This window comes from Teleopsis dalmanni, chromosome 2 (assembly GCF_002237135.1).
Source record: "Teleopsis dalmanni isolate 2A chromosome 2, ASM223713v2, whole genome shotgun sequence".
Taxonomy (NCBI): Eukaryota; Metazoa; Arthropoda; class Insecta; order Diptera; family Diopsidae; genus Teleopsis; species Teleopsis dalmanni.
Genome location: NC_051847.1, coordinates 176,490,851 through 176,512,681, shown reverse-complemented (window position 1 = coordinate 176,512,681; position 21,831 = coordinate 176,490,851). Strand labels below are relative to the sequence as shown.

Genomic DNA, 21,831 nt, shown 5'->3' with positions numbered 1-21,831 from the left:
ACAGGCACGCATTTAGTATGCTCGTACTTTGTTAGTAAGCAGGTGAAGAACTACATGATCAATTTACTCCAAATGTCAAACCTGTGACTTGATACACAGAAGCAAAGCAGAATTGTCTAGATTAATAACTATTTTAACAAGGCATTGGTTTATATGACGGCATGGAGCTAAATTCAATTCTTAAGCTAATTAAGGAGAATTTTTTCCTCCCTTCATTTCACTCAACCAAACCTATGCAGCAAATGAAGGGCTATAATGTCATACATTTTTTTTTTAAACAATTACGATTATGGAATGACCTGATTACTAGACCAATGATAAAAGCACAATCGAGACTCAAAAGAGACTATAGAGACTCTCACTCGATTGAGAGGTGAAAAATAGACACAACCGCCACTAGTGCCATCACCCATGCGAAAAAGGGATTAGAATATTCCCGAAGTAAAGCATACGACTAAAATATAGTAGGCATAACACGATACTGTTTGGAGTGTAAATGGTAATGAGTGAGTTGCACTTGCGGCACTCTACCGATGGTGCAAATCTAATACCAGGGAAGCTTTGGCAATCCTGACTAGTAGAGTTTGATCCCTTAATTGTAGTGTCGTTGATGGAATACAAGACAGGAGATCTATAGTGGGAGGGTGTTAAAGTGTATATAGAAAGTACAATGATATTATACCGTCACCGATTTCCTTGTTCATAATTAATGATTCTTATCACTAAAGAATCTTTGAAAAACTACATATAGTGGACAATATAATAATTTTACTCTGTACAACACTTCACCAATCAGATTATTTATTCTTTATTTATTAAAATTAATTAGGATCAGATTTTGCTTTTTATCTTAATTTTGAATTATTCTATTTTCTATTCTTTTCGACATAATTTTTACACGGAAGGTGCAACCTATATGCTCTGCGGGTGTCAAGACTCTCAAGTGTAAATTATTTACAATTTTTGTGTAAAACTCCAAACACGAAGTTTGGATGCAACGCAAAGCTGCAGTTATGTGTGACTGTGCCATTATGATGATCGCATAACACACACTCAACCACATGCTCACCAACATGTATGGACAATAAAGTGACACGAACTGAAGTAGAAACAATTGCTTTGGGAGTATATTTTGTATGCATTTTGTTGCATAAAAGCTTTGAGGAATGCAATTTTTATTTTTTGTCAACTTTTTCGTTTTCCTTTCAGAGTATAGTTTTTTTTTTGTCCTATCCTTAGATGTGTATATTTAACACTATTTTTGTTTTTCTATTTTTTTTCTGTTTTTAGTAGTAATTTTTAGTTTGCTATTTTGTTATTCTTTTCGTTTAAGTTGTTATTATTACGATTGCAAAACTTTTATACTCTAAATTTGTTTTACTCACGTTTTATAGACATACTCCTGGGGTCTAATCAAAAAATTGTTGAAACTATAGCGCAGCGCACAAGACAATACTGAACATCACTGAATAGCAAAGCACATAGCACAGCACACAGTACAGCACACAGTACAGCATACTGTACAGCAGACAGTACAGCATAGAGTACAGCATGGTTGCTCACTTAAAAAGTTCCAATTTTGTTGTTGTTTGATAGTCTCAGTGGGTATGTTTGCTTGTGGCAATATTAGTTGCACTACAGAGTGGTGTACACTGAACAGTTAACAGTGAATAGTGAGTAAGTAAGCAAGTAAGCAAAGTATGCAACTCAAATTGTATGGAGTAATGCAATGCAAGTGCGCTTTTGTGTTTGTGTTTAGGATGGCACTTTGGTGTGTTGCAGGTTTGTGAGTGTGTTTGAAAGTGTATGTTTGCTACTTGAAAATGTTTTGATTATAACAAATTTTGAATTGCATCAAATCAAATTAGTTTTGATTGCAGCGCAAAAACTGTTACTTTATCTTTAATAAAAAAAAACTTTCATTTTTATCAAAGTATGGAAAAAGAATATTTAAAAATTACTATTAAGAAATTATATCTTAATCTTATATCTCATTTAACTCATTGCAGTGACACTTTCTTCTGGTTCCGGTCTACGCAACTTCTTCGAGGCTTACTTCTCCTCTTCAGCAACCTCTCCAACAAACAAACTTATTAAAAATGCTGTTTGGCAAAGGCAATTGCTTATACTGAGTGCAGCCGCAGCTGCTGTTATTGCATTCCATGGCTTACAACTGTGCAGTACCAGATAGTTCAATCGTTAAGTTTCAATCTTTTACAAAAAAGAAATAATTAAAAAATTAAATAACTTTTAGTAATATAAATAGGTCATAACTTTATGCATATTACAAAAAAGTGAAGAGAATTAAAAATATTTTAAGGTTAATATTTTTAATGTTTAAATGTGTTAATAAATGAAAATAAAAGTATCAAGAAGGCATATAACTAAAATAAAATTGTAAACAAAGAAAAGGAAAAAATAATATATGGGTTCAATGACTTGAACTACTGCAATGTTAAAAAATCGTTAAATGGTTAGGACTAGAACAGTGTCTAATGTACATAATCTGGGAGGTAGCCAAGGATCTCATTGGAACAACAAAATTTCCATGTAACCACAACATATTATTTATTATAAACTTTTCAAACCATCAACACCTCTTAGATACACTTCTTTGTCTTCTTAGATAGTTAGCCTTGCGACTAACCAAGTTTCTCTAGAAAGCGAGCTCTAATATAAAATGTAGATTTGGGTAGATTATTATAGTGATTAAATATCTGTTCAAAAATTATTCAATTCTTAATCTGGAGATAGTTATATTCAAGAACTATTTAGTACATTAGCCCATTATACTGCGTTAAAAATATTATAGAACTTCGATCAACTTAAGAGTCCTAAGACACATTTCAGGTGGAGCTCGTAGCTAAGTTTCTTTAGAAAGCAAACACTTAGCAAGTTTGCTCCAGGTTTCGCTATTTATATAATTATCAAATTATATATATATAGTACATATTTATTTAGATCGCAGTGCTTTCTAGCCTGTTATAATAATATAATAAAATTTATGAATAAAAATAAATAATTAATTAAAGACTCTAAAATAAATCTTAAATTCAAACACAATAATGGCTTAATATATCTCTAAATAAAATACTTATTTGCACCTACTTCTATTATAAAGTTTTTTCATTACAAAATTTTACTAAATATCTGAAAAAAATTGTATCCATTCAGTAAATGAAAAAGTCAAAAACTGACACCCCATGCCGGTGATCAAGAAAAGGAAAGACATTAGAAGACAAAAGTCTTAGTATTTAAACAACAAATGTACCTAACCAATAATTGCAAATATTGAGGGGAGGAAAGGAAGATCTTCTTCATAGGTAGTAATTACTGACTAAGAATAATATAAGATTAAGATGAAAATAAACACTGTGCAAGGTATTAATGTGACTGTATAGCGGGATTTAAGAAGAGACAGAGATGATATCCAGATATAGGGCTAAGAATGGAAAAGTGAGCTAAGCGAAGAATATCAGGAGGAAGATGATTACGCCTTATAAGATATCTTCGCGCCAGGGAAAGCAAAAAGACATCTAATCGCTCGATTTAAAAGATCTCTAGATAGCGGTGCTCGGAAAATGTTCAGAAAAATCCGCCGCGTCTGCGGTTGTAGTTAAAGCAGTTTCGGAGGAGAAACGCTGGAAAGAGTGTCACATCTGCTAACATCAAATAATAAGAAAAGTATAAATGGGAAAAGAAAAGTCAGAAAGTGACAGTCGGTGTTTGTTGTTATAAATATATGCACTACCGAGTGGTGTAATTACTTAATTAATGAAGTATACATTACATTCGAGCGGATGAGATTTCGAACCAAATGGAAAATGTGTATGCAAAGAGTAGCTGTATTAGTTGCTTATAACTAAGCAAATTCTGGTGACGTGGGGCATTTTCAAGCTTATAGAGTTCAAAAGTGGCATTCTGGATGTCCTGACTAATGTGTGAAATAAATTAAGTTTAGGAGGGAAAATAATTTCTAGGTATTTTAGCCTATCAGTAAGACTAATAGCAGAATATTCAATTCAAAGGTTTTACAATTTTGGCCATTATCCCGCGATTCTGACAACTCCTCATCTTTAGGTTAGCAGTATTATCACTAACATCTGCGTTAGAGTCAAAGACACTGTGAACGTTGCAGTATTTCGAGTTAATGAACCTTTAAATAAGCTTAAATTTTATATGCAAATATAAACTAATAAAATAATTAAAATAATATTCTTATTCCTAAGCCACAAAAAAAAAACAAAACTAAACTAAGCTAAATAAAAACAAAATAAACCAAATAAAGCAAAACAATTAAAAAGATTTAAATAAATTTTAAATATTTAAATAACAACAAACGTAATTACCAAAAAAAAAAATCTAAATTAAAAAGTAAATTATAGATAACTAAAATAATATTAAATAATAAATAACAAATAAGGAAGAGAAAAAAATTATAATAATTAAATATGATTTATTATTATAAAATGATATGAAAACTAGGTTAAAATATTTGTAAATACTCGCCGACGAGTAAAAATTGCAAAGCAGAAAAATGAATAATGTTTTAAAATTTATTGATATATTGATAAGACACACACATTCAAAGCTTAATTGAACACACTTACCAACACTTACACACACTCACCAAACACTCATACAAACACAAATTTATAAATATATATTTAAGTGTACATAATGTTTGCATATGAAGGTAATTAAATTAACAACTTCTCCCTCCCCTCACAAAAACTCCCCCAACCAATGACACTTGAATAAATAAAATAAATTGTTAATTAATTGTTTAAATCATGTGAAATGCATAAATAATTTAAAAATATATTAAATATAATATATTTATATAAAGTTTTTCTAGATGTTTATATAATGCAATTCATTTGCTTTTATGATTATTTTTTTATTTTTTTTTTGTTGTTATCAATGCATTTAAGCATTGCTTTTATGTAAATTACTGGATGGTTTTTTATTTTGTTAAATGATTTTAAATATTGAAGTGGTCTTTATTTCAATTGTACAGCTTAATTTACTATATAAAATATATACCTACGAAACCAAAGTAAATTCAAACTCAGCATACATAACCAACCAGCTATAATACCAACTATAATATATAATATTTTAAGTATTTTTATTTTATAATTATTTTATAAATTTTTATATTATTTTATATGATTTTATTACAATTTTACATTACTAAATAAGTAACTGTTGAAACAAACTTAAACTTTTAAATCATATGGAAAGCCTCTTGCCATCATCTATTTAATTAAAAGCAAAAATACTGATTATATTTAAAAACTAATTAAAGTGAAAATAATGAGTGTCTAACTATTCTATTTAAAATTATTTTACACACATTGAGTACTATTATTCAGCTGAAAAGAACTCTCAATTCGACCTAAAGATGAATTGTGCCCTTTTTTTGGGTTCAGAGTCTTCATCTGAGTCCAATTTTTTTCCAATTTTCGCATAGGTATAAGCCACTTAGAAACATGTCTTTTTGTTCCAAACACAGAAAACAATCTACACAACTCATTTTTGTCAACAACTACAACATTAACACTGAATACACTGCTTTTAAGTATCATCGAAAGAACACCAACGCCTGCAGTTAATGTGAAAAGCAAATTAAAACTATCATAGTTGGTCGGGCCTTACATTTTTTAGAAAGGGAATTAAGAAGCTCCATTTATCTCTCATTGGATTGAAAAAGATCTACGATATTGACCCATTAAAAGGTATCAGGTTTTTCAATAGGCATAACTTGTCCATATTAGCTTAGAGTTTAACTAAGAGGTTTTACAAGGATAGCTTAATAAAACTCATATAATGCAGTATTTACTTCTCTTGTACTAATAAATATCAATCTGTCAACACTAATAAAGAAAAACTTTTATTATTTTATTTAAAATTTTATATTAATTTCTAAAGTACACAGGATTTGTCAACTTAATCGTTTCCTTAACTAATTTTTTCAATTATTAAATTATTTTAAAGATATGACATTGAAGATTTAACGAGTTAAATGAAAACTTATTTTTAAAAAAAAATTAATTGCATACTTTTAGGCCACATTGAAAAAACTTATATTATATTAGATAATTTTCACAATGTGATTTTAGCTAAATTAGAAGCGTGTACTATGCTTTAAGTATGAAAGATATGTACTTCAGATACTACGTTTAGGGTACATTTATGTAAAGACAACACTTTATAAGAAACAAACAAGAGATTACTGCTTACTAGTTGATGTGGAGCCTCTATAGCAAGCAATAAAAAAAAGCTATTTGATATGTGAGATCAAAGATAACATTGTGGGTTTTTTTCATAAAACCAACAACACGTATAATAAAACAGTAATAGTTAGAAATTCAAAAAAAGAATGTTGCCCAAATGTATTTATATTTTACTGCCAACGATTAAGGTACAGTCACTGGTTTTTATGTACCAATTATGTATTATTATGTATTATATTGAGAGTTGTTACTTACTGTATTAAATAAAATGGTGTAGCATGTGTATTTATTTTAAATATAATTTTTATTATATAATTTTATTATGTAAAAGAAATCCTTATAATCAACACACGTACTACATTTTCTACTGCATACCTTTAGGCTGAGCTTAGACTTTAGTTAACAGTTTGAACGATATTGACTTTTACTCCCAAGTTATTTTTAGATAATTTAGAATTTATGCATATAGAAAAAAATATGTAAATTGCTTTTGTAAAAATATTTATAAAAAAAAAAACAAATATTGTATCTCAGAAAAAGAAATTATTAGCTATTAGTATATAAGAAAAATACATGAAAAAATTATTAAATAAAATCAAATAAATGTTTAGTTAATAAGAAAATACATCACTTAAAAACTACAACAAAAACACAATATAAAATAATTAATAATTAATTATTAATAAAAATAATTAAAAATGTAAATTACTGTTTATGTTAAAATATTTGTAATGATGCGTTCATAATGTATGTGTAAATGTAATAAATTATGAATAATAATTAAATAATAAAGTAAACAATATAAAAAAGAAATCACACTTTTTTCGAAAAAAAAAAACTCCATTTAATTCAATTTAATCACATAAAAATGGCAATAACACGTACGCGAACCCAAATAAAAATTATCCTTTAGAAAAATAAAAATTATCCTTTAAGGTTTTAATTAACAACAAAACGCAACCAATAGCAATTTTGCTTATACTTTTTGCTTATTGTATATAGAAAAAATTAATACAAAAAAAAAAAAACAAAAAAACAACAAAGTGGAATCTTTTTTATTACTCGTTCATTGCAGTACACATTTGATGGATTGAACGATTGAAGGATTTTTAATGATTTTTAATTGCTACAATGATTAATTGCTCTCCGGTCTGAGGCACGCGCTTTGCTGCATACAATTAATTGCACAAAATTGCTTATTTTTCACCTGGGAAAAATTATTTTCGCACAGCACGTCTCGTTTTATAAGCGGCCCGGACCGCTGCTGTTAAGCTTTTTATGCCCTTTAATTCAAAAATAATAAATAACAGAAAATAAAGTCTTTAATAATATTTATTGTTTGATTTTTATGTTGGCATTTATGAAGGAAATTTAAATTTTTTATTTCACCAATTTAACGTTTTTCTTTCAATTTTTTGTAATTACATGTAACATGTAAAGGTTGAGTATATAATTAAAAATTTAAGCTGAATGCCGTTGCGGATTTTAGACATGGATTTTGAACAAGGATTTTGCACATGGACTTTGGGTATAGTTTTTGAAGATAGATTGTGGACATGGATTTTGGACATGGATTTTGATTATAGATTTTGGACATAGATTTTTAACAAGGACTTTGGACATAGGTTTTGGACTTAGATTTTGGACATCGATTTTAGACATTTTAAACATGGATTTTGAATACAAAGTTTGTGGCTTAAAAAAATTGTACGAAACTTGCAATTTCTAATTTCTAATGAAAAGATACCTATAAACTAGAAAGTCATCCATTTCATGATCCTGATTCAGTTATACTGTTTCTGTAACATATGCAAAACCAAACTCATTTAATACATCATATGCTTAATTGAAAGCTTACCATTTTGTAATCTGGATTGGGTAATAACTGTTAAATATTTTGAAGTTGTGAGAATTTACTTCAAAAAAAAAGATAAATGAAAATAGTAAAATGGATCTGTTTAAAGAGTATTGCATTAACAAAAAGTCACTACATCACTTATTACAAAGTGGTCTGAAAATGTCACAGAAAATGTCGATATTGACCATAATGAAGATGTGACACAAATCGTGAACTCTATTTGCTACATTCACATAATCACTAATATTTTTATATAGAATTAAAGACGTGTTTATAATAGATATCTGATTCTAACAAATCGCCACCGCTACTAAGCATCTTATTTTGCGGAAAATTTCGTAGACGTATTATTTTGAGGCTTATATGAATCTGATATGAATCGATTACAATGTTTGATGATTAAACTTTTTTTAGTGAGATTGATTAGTGAAATATTTGACACATTGAAAACGAACAACTGTCAAGTTATAGTTAAGTTACTCTCAGCTATGTGCCGTTAAGTCAACAAAAACTAACTCACAATATTTCAGTACTATAAAATAACTGGTAAAGAACATTTAGATGATGTTCCTTTTAACACTTAACAGGCAAATAGTCCAGATAAAACATTAGAATAAAAGTTTAATGTAAATATTAATCATATGAGGCTTCCATTTATGTTAACTTTCAAAACCACAATATAGATTACCCTGACCCTGTTCAAATCAACCGATAAAATAGTATTTAAAGCATAAACTTGAGTGCGAACACGCACGGTTATTAATCCTGAAAACGATTAATTCCATCAGATATATAAACTACAACTCAGTCTTCCATGACCAAGCCAACAAAGTTGAGGATTGTTTATTCGCTGAATGTTGTCAATTTCGCGGAATAGCTTGAATAGCTCATAGTTTGGGAGTCTTCTTTAATTCATCGATTATGTCACGAATAACTTTTGTTTTCTCTCAAACAATCAATACTTTTCCCTCATTCTATGATGGACTTCTGTGCCTATCATATCATATCATATCATCATCAACGCACCAATGGCTTGAAAGCTTTGTAGTCAGTCTAACAATACCATTATTTTTACTTTTTATGCTATTTATTTCTCTAGACTTTCAGTTATTTGGTGCTTGTCATCTTTAAGTAGAGGACACTTCAGTGAGGCAGGACAAGCGTCTTCGATTTTACTCGATGGAAGACTGAGCAGCTTATGTGACTTAACAAGTATAGTTCAAAACAGTCTCTTTAGATCAGTACTGGAGAATTGATTACTTACTCAAGGGAATCAAGAGGCAGAAATTAAATCTTCACTTTTTTTAAAGATTCTTTGTTGTGATGCTTATAAGAGCACGGCTTTCTAATAAGGAAACTTTTAACCAGTAATTCATCATGCTTGCCTTTAATCTAATAAGTTTGCATTCTTGTGAAGTTTGCCTTCTAGTGAAGTTTATCTTCTAGTGGTCAGATCTGTCCAAATGTTTTTGCTATATAACTCAGACTTAATGCCTTTCTCCAATTTGACTTATGGCCTCTGCTGCTATTGTTGTTGTTGTTGTTGCAATGGCTTAAGTAAAAGTGCTGCTCCACAAATCTTTACTCATTGTCACGTTGTATCGACAACACCGTTGAAATTTTTCTTCTGCTCCCTTCGCTGTTCCGCAGTTCCTATTACTTGCTCGATTAACTGTTGCTATGAGTGAATGTTCATCCTGAGCTGGTAGACTTATGCCGTGCGATAATGTGGCAACCACATGAGACCCAACTGTGTTGTGCTGCGTTGTGTTGCGCTAGTTTATGCTGACGGCTCAGCTTTTGCTCCTTCCTCTTCCTCTTCTCCTTCCCCTTTCTGTTTATTTTAATTTTTACTATATATTTTTTTATAATTTCCGTGTTGATTACTTGGACGCGGTGCGAGGATTGTACGTTGCGATTCATACTCGTATTCCTCTTGCTGACAGTAATTAGTTGTGGTCTTTGGCAGTTGACGGGGTTGTCGCCATTCAGTTACACTTAGTTGCCACTTTTGCTGTTTCAGATGCAGCATCAGCACTTATTAATGAGGTGTGGCTAAGGTTGCCATATTTCATATACATTATTTAGAATTAATTTGAGTTGTGGGACGCTTGGCCTAAACATTTTAAATATTTCCTTTGAGGATATTTCCTACTCAATTGCCTTAATCGGTTTTTGCTTTAATAACTGAATTATTAACTGTATATGTTGTTTTTATGTGATTTATTTATTAAATGCATTAGTAATTAAAATGTTATTTTATTTATAATATGAAGGTTTCATCTCACTTAACATTAATAATCTTTATTACGTTATTAATTTATGAACTTTAATGCGATAAAATTAATAATAATTATGAATTAATATATCATTAATTAATGATTAATAAGGCAAATCAATATATATAAATCATTAACGCAAGAAAATAATGTGGTATATGAATAATGTTGTGTGTAATATAGAAACTATTTTTTTTTTGCTTATTTGATATTAAAAAGCATTACGAATGCTATTTCATCCAAAGAAAATTATTATATTTCAAATTAAAAATATTTCCAATGCTATTGACTTCACATGCTTTATAAACTGCACAGCATTTTTAAATTTATGGAAATAATTTTTAAATAAATTTTTTTATTTGTATTTTATAGTCTTTTTAATAGTTTTAACATATTTTTATTTTACATAATTTCAAAGTCAAATATCGAGCGGTAAAAATAAGGTTAGTTGGTTGTAGATGGTAATCGGTAGATAGGTTTCCACCTCACATAATGCCAGAGATATACATAGAATAGTTAAGGCGGGCTAAACTATTGAGAAAAAAGAGATGGATGGGATTTTATATGGATGCAGATATGGCAAAGGTATCATTGCAAACAAAATACTTTGCTTGTAATGAACTATTTAATCTATAGCAAAGGGAGACTGTGGCTACAGTTGCCTATATATATATTAACATCTGAGATATTCTATTGTTGTAAAAAATAAAAGCGAATATAACCGAACCTTGATGCAAGTGAAGATCCAACGATGATGATAATAATGTAGTCACAATAAGATTATTGTGACGAATATGATGATAAAGAAAATTTTTAAGGATTAAATATTCAAGTTTTCAAAATCACATTTTTTTAAATTTATCAATATAAAACATAATATTAAAATATAATTTGACTAGCACTGGTATAAATACGCAATCTTAACAACCTCAATAGTTTCAGACAACTGTTGACGACTAATAATCGACAATCTTATTTTCCGCATAAGAAGCTACATACTTTCAAATAAGATATGTCTCCATATGAGTTTATATGTATGATAATATATCATCACTTTTTCTAATAGCCTGAATCCATCCATAGTCGTCTCAAGGAGTATACTTTATCTGCAACTAAATCTAGTTACATCAGTTATTGCTCATTGATCCCATTATTTATCCTTGTGGTCTTCCTTAACAACATTATTTGTTATAGCCTGTAAAAGCATTATTTGTAATCCATCCATAATGGTCTCAAGGAGTGTACTTTATCTCCAACCAACTCTTACAGCACCAGTTATTGATCATCGATCCCATTGTTTATGCTTGTGGTCTGCCTTAACTTAATATTTATTCTGCAGTCTATTATTTATTCTAAAATCTATTCTCTGATTTTAATATTTTATTAAGTAGTTGTCTTCTTTGACTGTAAGTATATATTCCACCCATTTAATTTAAAGGATTTTATTGTCTGCTATCATACTTGATTTCCATGATATCCATTATTCAGTTCGAAGGTTTTGCATTACAATCTAGAGATCTACTATGCTGCCTTCATGAACTTAGAGTATTTCAAATTTCATGAACTAAATCTGATTTCGATGATAAATTCAAATATTAAGCCTCGCAAATTCTTTACCAACTCCTACTTCATTATTCGCTATAAAAAGCTCTTCTTGTTAATTTTTTTGTTTAGGCATCAGTACTGGCCAAAATCCTATTTGAGCTCTATGGTTTTATTATCTTTGGTACAAAACCTACTGAAGTAAGCTTCAAGTTTTGTGAAGTAGTTATGCGATATACATCAGATTTTCTGTCAGTTGGTATTTCCGATTTCTTATAATTGTCATTAATTTCGCAGTCGTGCAATTGTTCTTATATATTATATACCTAAAGCTAAACTTGTAATCCGAATATATTTGTTAACCAATGGATATTATTTGGTTGTTAAGACTAACATAGCAGACTTCTTCTAGAGACATCACAGAGGATCATAAAGGACATGGTGTGACTTAGTTCCTTCCAAAAACACACTCTTATATATAAGTACAAGGAGTCAATACTAATATAGTCTATATTAATAAAGTCTTAATAGAGTCAATACTAATATAGTCTATATTAAGTACTCTATTAATTAATTACGGTTTTTTATATATTTATATATTTTTTATATATTTAAGTACATTCTTTAAATGCGTATACATTAAGATGGAAATAATATCAAAAAAATGAATGACTACCGTTTGTTTGATGATTTCTTAGACTTAATTAATTATAATATTTTATTTTCTTCAAATCGCGTAATAAAATTGAATGGAGTATACCAAACAATTGGTCCAAAAAAACAATGAGAACCCTCTTCACCTTTCAATGCTTAGAATTTAGTGACTTAACTATTTATTTTCAGTTAAATATTTTAAAGTAAATGTAAATTCAATTCACTATTACTAAAATTTATATGCATGTCGTTATATATTTTTATCCAATTAGGAAGTAAAGCAAAAACTTTATTTTAATTTTTTTTTATTTTTGCTGCCGGCAAGGAACGTCTATCGTCGTCAAATTAACATGTATCCACCGCAGCGGAACATATGCTCGAAGCTGCATATTTTTCCCCAACAACTTCCGCGATACGCGATATTATCACTTCGTCTGAAGCATAACTTCAATTTGAGAATGAAATTGGAAAACTAGCGAAAACAGCTTCCGGTTTAGGAAACGTGCACTTCCTTTCGTGTTTTTGCATATCTAAATTGCTGGAAGGAAAACAAACTTCTTCAGTAAATATTTCAATATATGTACTCACATGTCTAATAGTATCATAGTTGTCTTGTCTATTAAAGGACGCCTAGTCGCAACAAATGTGTGTTAATAATTTTGATGGCATCAGTACATTTACATATGTTAAAAGTTATAATTGGAGCAATTTTACATATTTATTGACGAGTATAAATATTAAAACACAATATTTTAAAATTAATTTTTTTGAAAAACAAACAAAAATACACACATAATTGGTGTGGATAATATACGTCCATTAAATAAGATTTTAATAAAATTGCTTCACGTACAAATTTTATTTAATAAGCCTAAGTATATGCAACAATATTTTCACTTTTACTTTTGCAGTGAAACACTTAAATAAACTTTTAATGATAAAATAAATTGTATTATGCAAAATATTTATAAATATTTAATATTTGCTAATATTTTATTTAAAAATCGATAGGAAATCAATGCTTGTTTTTGTTTATTGTTACTTCATTTACTTATTTTCCGTAATGCCCACAAAAGTATGCTTCTAAATTTATTCCGTTTGCAGGTTGGATTACTTACGTTCGAGAGCCTTTCATGTACCTCAGTGTTTGCTGTTGCAATTGTTTTCGAGTAGTTTCTGTTAGATTTTCAAAAGCTAAACAATTTTAAGGGTAAACAAGGGAATTTAAAGTTTTCATAAGCGGATTAAATAATTTTGAAATTTTATTCTCATTTCCTTTCTACTTTTAAGCATTAATTTTAAGTTTACATGTTTCTGCTAGCGCAACCACAGTTAATTTTCTTGCTATCGCATATTTATTGTTCTTCATGTGGATGGTTGTTGAAATTTAATACAATATTAAACAATTCATTGCTCTGCCAGATACCATAGACTATAAAACGATTTTTGTAGATAGAAGCAATGAATGGAAAATTAAAACTAACAAAACTACCTGCACAGCTTAGATGCAACTTTGCATTGTAATCGTTTTTATTTATGTTTGAGTAGAAAAAGATTAAAATATGAAAGTATTTTAAGCATATGAAAACATTTAAGTAAATTATTATAAGCAAAAATATTCACCGAAGGAAAATATGTTTATTACTTCAATTAGATAACGACTTCTTTGTAAGTAATAATATTGCTTAAGTCAAGGCGTAAATATGGAGTGTGATTCAGTAGTTTTAAAATAGAATCAATACAATTGAGTTATAATTTACTGAAGCTTATTAACATATTGCGTTAACCTACAGAACTGAAGGAAACTTAAATAAATTTTGAATTGACTTAATAAAAATAAATTTTATAAATTTAGTTTATATTGTAAAACAAAACCTAACTAAACATATCTACATAATCAGCCACAATAAATCAAACTTTAGTTAATGTGATGTTAATAATCAACACACTTGCACTCTAATGATGTGCTCATTAGCATATCAATTTACAACTTGAAGAAAGTCTAACAACGTCACGCTATTGTAAACCTGATCTAAATGAATCGCATATGTCTGATAACTACAGTTATTGAAAAGTCGAATTTCTGGATGCAATTTTTATACTGTGTCTATCAATGCTTATCAGCATTCGTATCTATAACCATATTTGTATCCGTATTTATACCCATATCTGTATCCATACCCGTATTCATATCCCTACCCATATCCGTATTCATTTTCGTATCCATATCAGTAGATATATGCGTATCTATATCCGCACGCATGTCCGTATCCACATCAGTAATCATATTCGTATCCATATCCGTATCCATATTTGAATCTATATCCAAATCCGCATAAGTATCTATATAGGTATCCATATCTGTATCCATATCTGCATCCTTATCTATATCCATATTCATATCCACATTCATATAACTATTCTTATCTATATTCGTATGTATATCCGCCTCAATATTCTTATCCGTATCTCTGTATCCACACCTCTATCGTAATTGTGTCTATATTCTTATCTATATCTATATCCATATATCCGTATTCGTATCAATATTCGTTGTTATTACTGTTTTCATTACTGATAGTATTAAAATTAACACAAACTTTCCAATGAATCGATTTTAAAAAAATTATTTATCTAACCGCGGTCTAGTAATAAACCGATGAGAATAAACCGAGAAAGACATTTTGAAGAAAAGTTTTATAAAATATTCTAGAAGCTATGTGCTTAAACGCGAATGCCTAGTGAAAGAATCGAAAGATATAAACCTGTCAAAGTATACAGAATTGCAACGACTGAAATCGATTAGTTAGTAGGAAGCCATACTGTGACTGAAAGATGGAACCTCAGTAAAAGCTCATTAAACTACACAGAACTATATTGGCTTGAATGGACAAAGTATTTACTATGAATGAATTGATGATTGCACAGCAAAAAGATTTTGTGTGGTCCTAGTATCGGTTCCCGTAGAGAAAGAGACCCGAAAAAGAGGTGGTGCGATATTGTTAAATAAGATGTTATGGAAAAGTAATTGAGATGGTAAGTATTTAGTAAAAATAGATTATTTCTTTATCACTGAACTTGGAATGCTAAAATGAAAAAATTTCGGAATAAGACTAAATCTCCTGTGACAATTAAAAGAAGTATTCATTTAGAACTCTCACTTTGATTTCAATCCCTTGAGGCTTCCATTCATTTCATTAATGTTATTGTACTTCACCTCACTACACTTCACGAAGTATTTACGCCAACGAAATTGCTTTCGAGTCGTTTTCAAGGCGAAAAATCCATTAAAAGATAAAATCGTAAAATCAATTAGCCAAAAACTTCAGCAACTAACATCAGCAATGGCAGCCTGCATTCAAAGGATTCAACAACCATTAGAACGAAAAATTGTTTTTTTTTTTGTTTTTTTTCTATAAAAATTGTGGTGAAAATACTTACAACTAAGAAGAACTAGAACTAACCAATGCGGTCAAAAAGAAAATTGTAATAAATTTGAAAATTTTACTGCCACATTTGCTGGAGACTAGACCAGTTCAAGTATATCTCATGCAAGAGCTTTTTTGCATCCATGCCCAGTACCTCATGTCCATGGCTGACTGTTGTGTTTCGTTGCATTTATTTAAGTTTCATTTCATTTTTATATTAATTTAAAATGCTCTTCGAATTAGTCATGCTGTGCTTATTGCTGTTGCTCCATCCTCTACTGTTGCAGACTTTCAGTGTCCAATTTCCGTTTCCTCTCCTTCTCTTCGGTCTTTGACACCAACAGTACCGAATTTATATATGTTAACGCATTTTTCATAAATTTTTCTGCTTATGTGTGAACATATTTTTATAAAATTTTTTTCTGCTAATGATTTTTCAATTTTCATATAAATTCTTCTGCCAGCAAATCTATGAAACCATTTTGGCCGACAGCCAATGACATCAATTTCAATTCAATATTGAATATTATATTAATGTTTGACGAACTTTACATATGTGGTTGCGTTCTTATTCCTGACTGTATCGAAAGATACAACCCAAAAAAATATCAAATAAACACAAATTTATGCAATATTTTACATGGGCGAAGAAATGAATTACACAAGTTCTGAAGTCGCTTCTATTTGGAAAACTAAGTCACTCTTAAAACACTTTTTCGATTAACATCAATAGTTTCTTTCATAATTTATATGTGTATTCTATTATTATCAGGTTTTCATACTTCCCAAAACATCTGTCTCTCTCTTTCTATCTCTACTTCTTGTTGTCTTATCCTTTTTGTACCCCTGCTTCCCTCTATCCTTCTCTGTGTCTCCCTCTCTCTCTCTCTTTCCCTCGAACTATTTCTCTTATTATTTCATCAGTTGCTCTTCCTCACATCCTTTTTCTCCCTCTCTCTTGATGTTTGCCTTTCGCTTTCTCTCTCTCTATCTTTTCCGCTCTGTCTCTTTCTCCTGCGGGAAAATATTCCCGAGGTAAGTCATGCCTGGCGCGATTCCGACACTCTTTGGAGTGTGAATGATAGTAAGTGAGTGTCCCCATTTGCTTAACCCGACCGGTGGTGTTAATCTGGTACCACGAGGGTCAGGTGACCGCAAATTTCGGCTGTCCTGACCAACTGAGGTTGGCAGTATCGTAGTGGCTGTGATTAAGACCCAAACTTACACTGGAGAAATGACTATATTTAGCTTTCTTTTGGCGTGGAGTTGCGTGTTTACATCGGGTGTTATGACCCAAAGATCAGTAGAGGTAGGATGGGCCTTGCTTCTTACCAAAGAAGGAAGTTATACCAAACACATAACTTCAATTGGTGCCGGCGGAAATTCCTTAGAATTTCCATTCGGGCGTTTATCGGCGCATTATTCTGATACGTCTGTTCCTTACAGCACCGTGGTTTTAAGCCTACTGACAGGTACCCACGCTAAATAGCACTGGATTCAATCTCTTTTACTCTCTTTCTCTCTCCGTCTTTCTCTTTATCTCTCTCTCTCTCTTTTTCAATCTATCTTTATCTCTCTCTCTCTTTATCTCTTTCTCTCTCTGTCATAATATATTTTTGTGTTCCACTATATTTTAAAATTCTACACTGCCTAAAAAGCATACTCTACTAACATATTTATATGCAAATCTTGTTAAAACTATTTATTTTAATTACCAGACATATTACTAGACTACGCTTCGAGTAGTTTGAAACCTAAACATTCGATAATGATGTCATACGTTAAATCTCGTCAACGATATAACATAATTTAACAGAAAGTTACGATTACAATCCAATTTAATGATAACCAAACGGTCCCTATAGACTTAACCGAAATTCTTCAAGCATTCAACGAAGATATAGTCTATCAACATATACAGATCGATCAGATATCATATATATCATATATAACATATATAGACAGATCGAAATATCATCGAAGAATCAAATAATCTAATACGGAAATGGTGACGGATTAGTGTTGCGGCATTTAATTAAAGAAATAAAATTATATGAAAGACGTAGTCTTCATTCTTCACTGTTCTTTAAAAAATCATACTTTAAAGGCTCTTACACTTTATACTTTAAGAAATTTGATTAACGCCCCGTGGTACATAAGAGGAGTAGATATCAATAGAGATCTAAGAGACAATTCAGTACATTAAATACATAAAGAATTGTGCACTGAAACTTTTCGACATAATTGACAGTCACAATAACCCAACACTCAACAACCTCAAGAACAGTGAAACCTGATAAACACGGGCAGACACAGAGACATCAGATCTTAAAGCCCCCGTATTCAGTTATTCTTAATGTGACTTAAAACTGTCCGCAGGTAAAATAGAGTCCAGGTAATGAATCATCGACTCAGGTACATACGCATACATACATAAGATAAAACTTGCCATTAATACAAACACTTTATTCCGATATATCATTTGAAACTGCATGTATTCATCTGTTTAAATACCAGAAAATAGACACTATCTGGCACAGAAAGCGAACCTCGGCCAAAACCAAATATCACATACACAAATGCATAAATCGCTGAGAACAATATTAGATTTCTGACTTTATTGACTGCATTTTATATATTTTGAATATATTTTGCCATTTGTGGTGTTTCCATAAAAAATTCATATCAAGTCATATTTTGTAGTCATCATAAAGCAAAGTTGCGAAATATGCGAAAATTATATTGAGTGCATTGGAGCAACGGCAACCGACAACCGACAACCGACAGCGGCAAAAGCAACTGCACTTCATGACTTTGTATAAAATCTATGCTGCATATGAATAAACCCGTGTATGGCAGAAGAAAAAAAATAAATAAATAAATTGAAACCATTACGGTTTGGCTTTTTTTGATTTCTGAAATCAAATGGAAAAATATTATAAAATAAAAATGGCTTTTTAGCTATTTCAGCATTTTATCAGCGTCAAAGTGTAATCATTTTTGAGAAGTTTTGAGCAGAAACTTTCATTGTAAGCACTTTATGTCGGCATTTTATATTGGATCAAACAAAAAGCAGTGTCAAGGTGAATATGTGAGCCATCCAACTATTGTATCTTTGATATATAAATGCACATTTTTAAAATATAAACTTTAAATTACTAAATAAAAATATCGGTTATGAATATATTTTCATGAAGCAAAATATGTTTGCAAATATTGCCTACTTTTAGGCTGTTGCTTCAGAAGTGTATGTAAATGAATTGCAAATAATCAAAATTATATCCAGAGGAGGAGCAATTGTGGTTGAAAGCAATGAAACCATTTTAAATTGAGTATTGATAAACTGCATATAAAAAATAAGAGTTTAATCCTTGAAAGTAAGAGTATCTTAATCCGTGATCGTTTCCAGGATTGAGTTAGTATATTCTTAATGTAAGGAATAGTTGTTGTAAGAGGTGATTAAAATTCAATAGCCATTACCAGATCATAAATCCAGTGTATCTGGCATGAGTGAATTTCATTTGCAGCACTCGACCGGTGGTATAAACCTGATACCACGGTAATTAGTGCCCATATCTTCAGCTGTCCAGACCAATAGAGATTAGTTCCTTAATAGGAGTGTCGCAGTGGCTGTGGTTCAGTTCCTTTCATTTAATGTAAAATTTTATTTTCCAAACGGTGCTGTGGCCTAAAGAACAACAAAGGTGTGGGTTAGGCCACGCCCCCTTCCAAGAAGGAAACTATATCCAATCGTTTAGCTTCAATTGGAGCCAGTAGAATTCCTTGAAATTTCAATGGCGCATATATCAGTACATTGTACTGATTAGTGTGTAGAGATATTGGTGTATAGTCTCTTTTACAGGTCTGAACTCTGCCTCTTAATAGAGAATTTTTTAGAAAAATACATAATTAAATTACAGCACTGCACTTAGGAATTATATAGGTATATTATAGTATATGAATTATTTATAATAAGATAAATTCTCATCGATTAGCTTCTATATGAATTAAACTTTGATAAATAACTTCTCTTACAGCAAAGATTTCGGTTTGAAAGTGAATAAGCTAAAAAAATTCAACTTGCATTTTGAAATACATACTACACATCCCAGATTCCAGATTAACAGCTTGCCTAATAGATTACGGTTTGAAAGGCAATAGACAAATCCGTAAATTGAAAAAGTGCCATCTTATCTTTCTAAACCATATAAATTCCAGATTTCAGATGACCACCTTCGCAAAAAAAAAAGGATTTTGATTTGAAGAACAATAAAAACATCCGTGAGATGATAAAATCTTCTATCGTCCTTTTGAACTACATAGATTTTGGAAAATTGATTAACACGGAAGGTGTAGCAATGATGTATTGCAGTTTTAAAGACTCAAATGTATGAGAGTAAAAAATCTCCTTCCGCCCTTTTGAACTACATAAGTCCCACCACCAGCCGTTTAAACTATTTTTTACGATCCGGCATCCCATTTGCCTATATCACATTTATTTTCTACTCATATTATTTAATTTTTATGTTTATCATCTTATGAAAGAAAAATCTATCTATATACAATATCCAAAGTAAGGTTGCATCATACAAATTGAATGTGACCAATTATGATACTTATAAGTGACTTCCATTAGGTGGAATGCGATATACTTATTATTAATTCAAACCGATGAACCTTAATTGAAACTAAAATCATTTACTTTCAATGTTTATTGACGTCCATTTAGTAAAACCATCATCAACACTTTTATTTACTTGGTCAACTGCTATGATTTTTATTGATAATTTGTTGCAATTTGTTGTAATTTGTTGTTGGAAACTTATATATTACTATCTCAGATACCTTGACAGTCTGTCTAAGCTCACAATTAGCAATTAATTTTGTCACAAAACGGGGACAAAATTTATTTACCGAAAATACTCAAACATATTTCTATGCTTCCACTTGAATTTATGTTTATTTCATACTAAACACTAACGAAATGCACTTGCAACAACAACAACAACTAGCTTACATGCAACAAATTACTTTTGTTCTGCTAATTGCATTTGTAGATTGTCAGTTATAAACAAAGGCACTGACACACGCCCAAACCCAGTGCGAATGGATCGCAGCGGAGTAGAATGTTTCGAAATTCGTGTTTGAACACAATTTCATTAGAAGCTCAGCATCATTTGTGTCTAAAATATTTTGGGTATGAAACATTAATACCAAACGAGCTAACAAATACGACAATGTTGTATCCACAAACACCAACGAGGTTGCACATTCACCAGATTCACACATGCGATTCTCCACCAGACGAGCACAGACATACGAATCCAGTAGGATTGCGATTCCGATTCCGATTCCAACTGTGATTATTGGTGCCAAATATTGATTGGACTGGAATTCGTATTTGTTTGTGCTTATCTGAGGGAATGTATCTCATATTGTTCTGAATTATTGTTGGATGCATTTGCGGCTTGTTACCTTTTATTGTCGGTCATGTTTGCTTTGTTTGTTACTTGTTTTGCACAGCATTTGGCAATTGTTTATTTATTTAATGTATCTTTTTGTTATTGTGTTAAATTAAACGTTGCAACATTTGCATTTTACAACTACATTGTAGATAAATTTATAAAATGGACAAGTTGTTGCAGAGACAGACAGATGTAATTTCACAATATTATCAACTGTTATTAATCTGGTAAACTGACAATTTGGGAATTAAGTTTTTGACTTTAAAGTCATTGACTTTTTGTATTTTCATTTTGTTAAGTTTTAAGAGAAAATCATTTTTAAGTTTAAAAAATTTTAAAAAACTAAAAATTATCACAATATCACGA

General features: G+C 30.4%; 1 protein-coding gene across 1 annotated transcript in view; it reads left to right on the top strand.

Annotated features, from left to right (window-relative positions):
- Positions 1 to 2,197, top strand: part of LOC119684614 — a 108,414-nt gene extending 106,217 nt beyond the window's left edge. The window contains exon 6 of the mRNA XM_038098691.1: positions 2,010 to 2,197. Coding sequence (XP_037954619.1) covers positions 2,010 to 2,191 — 182 coding nt within the window. The 3' untranslated portion in view covers positions 2,192 to 2,197. The remainder of the gene's footprint in view (positions 1 to 2,009) is intronic.
- Positions 2,198 to 21,831: the final 19,634 nt, after the last annotated feature.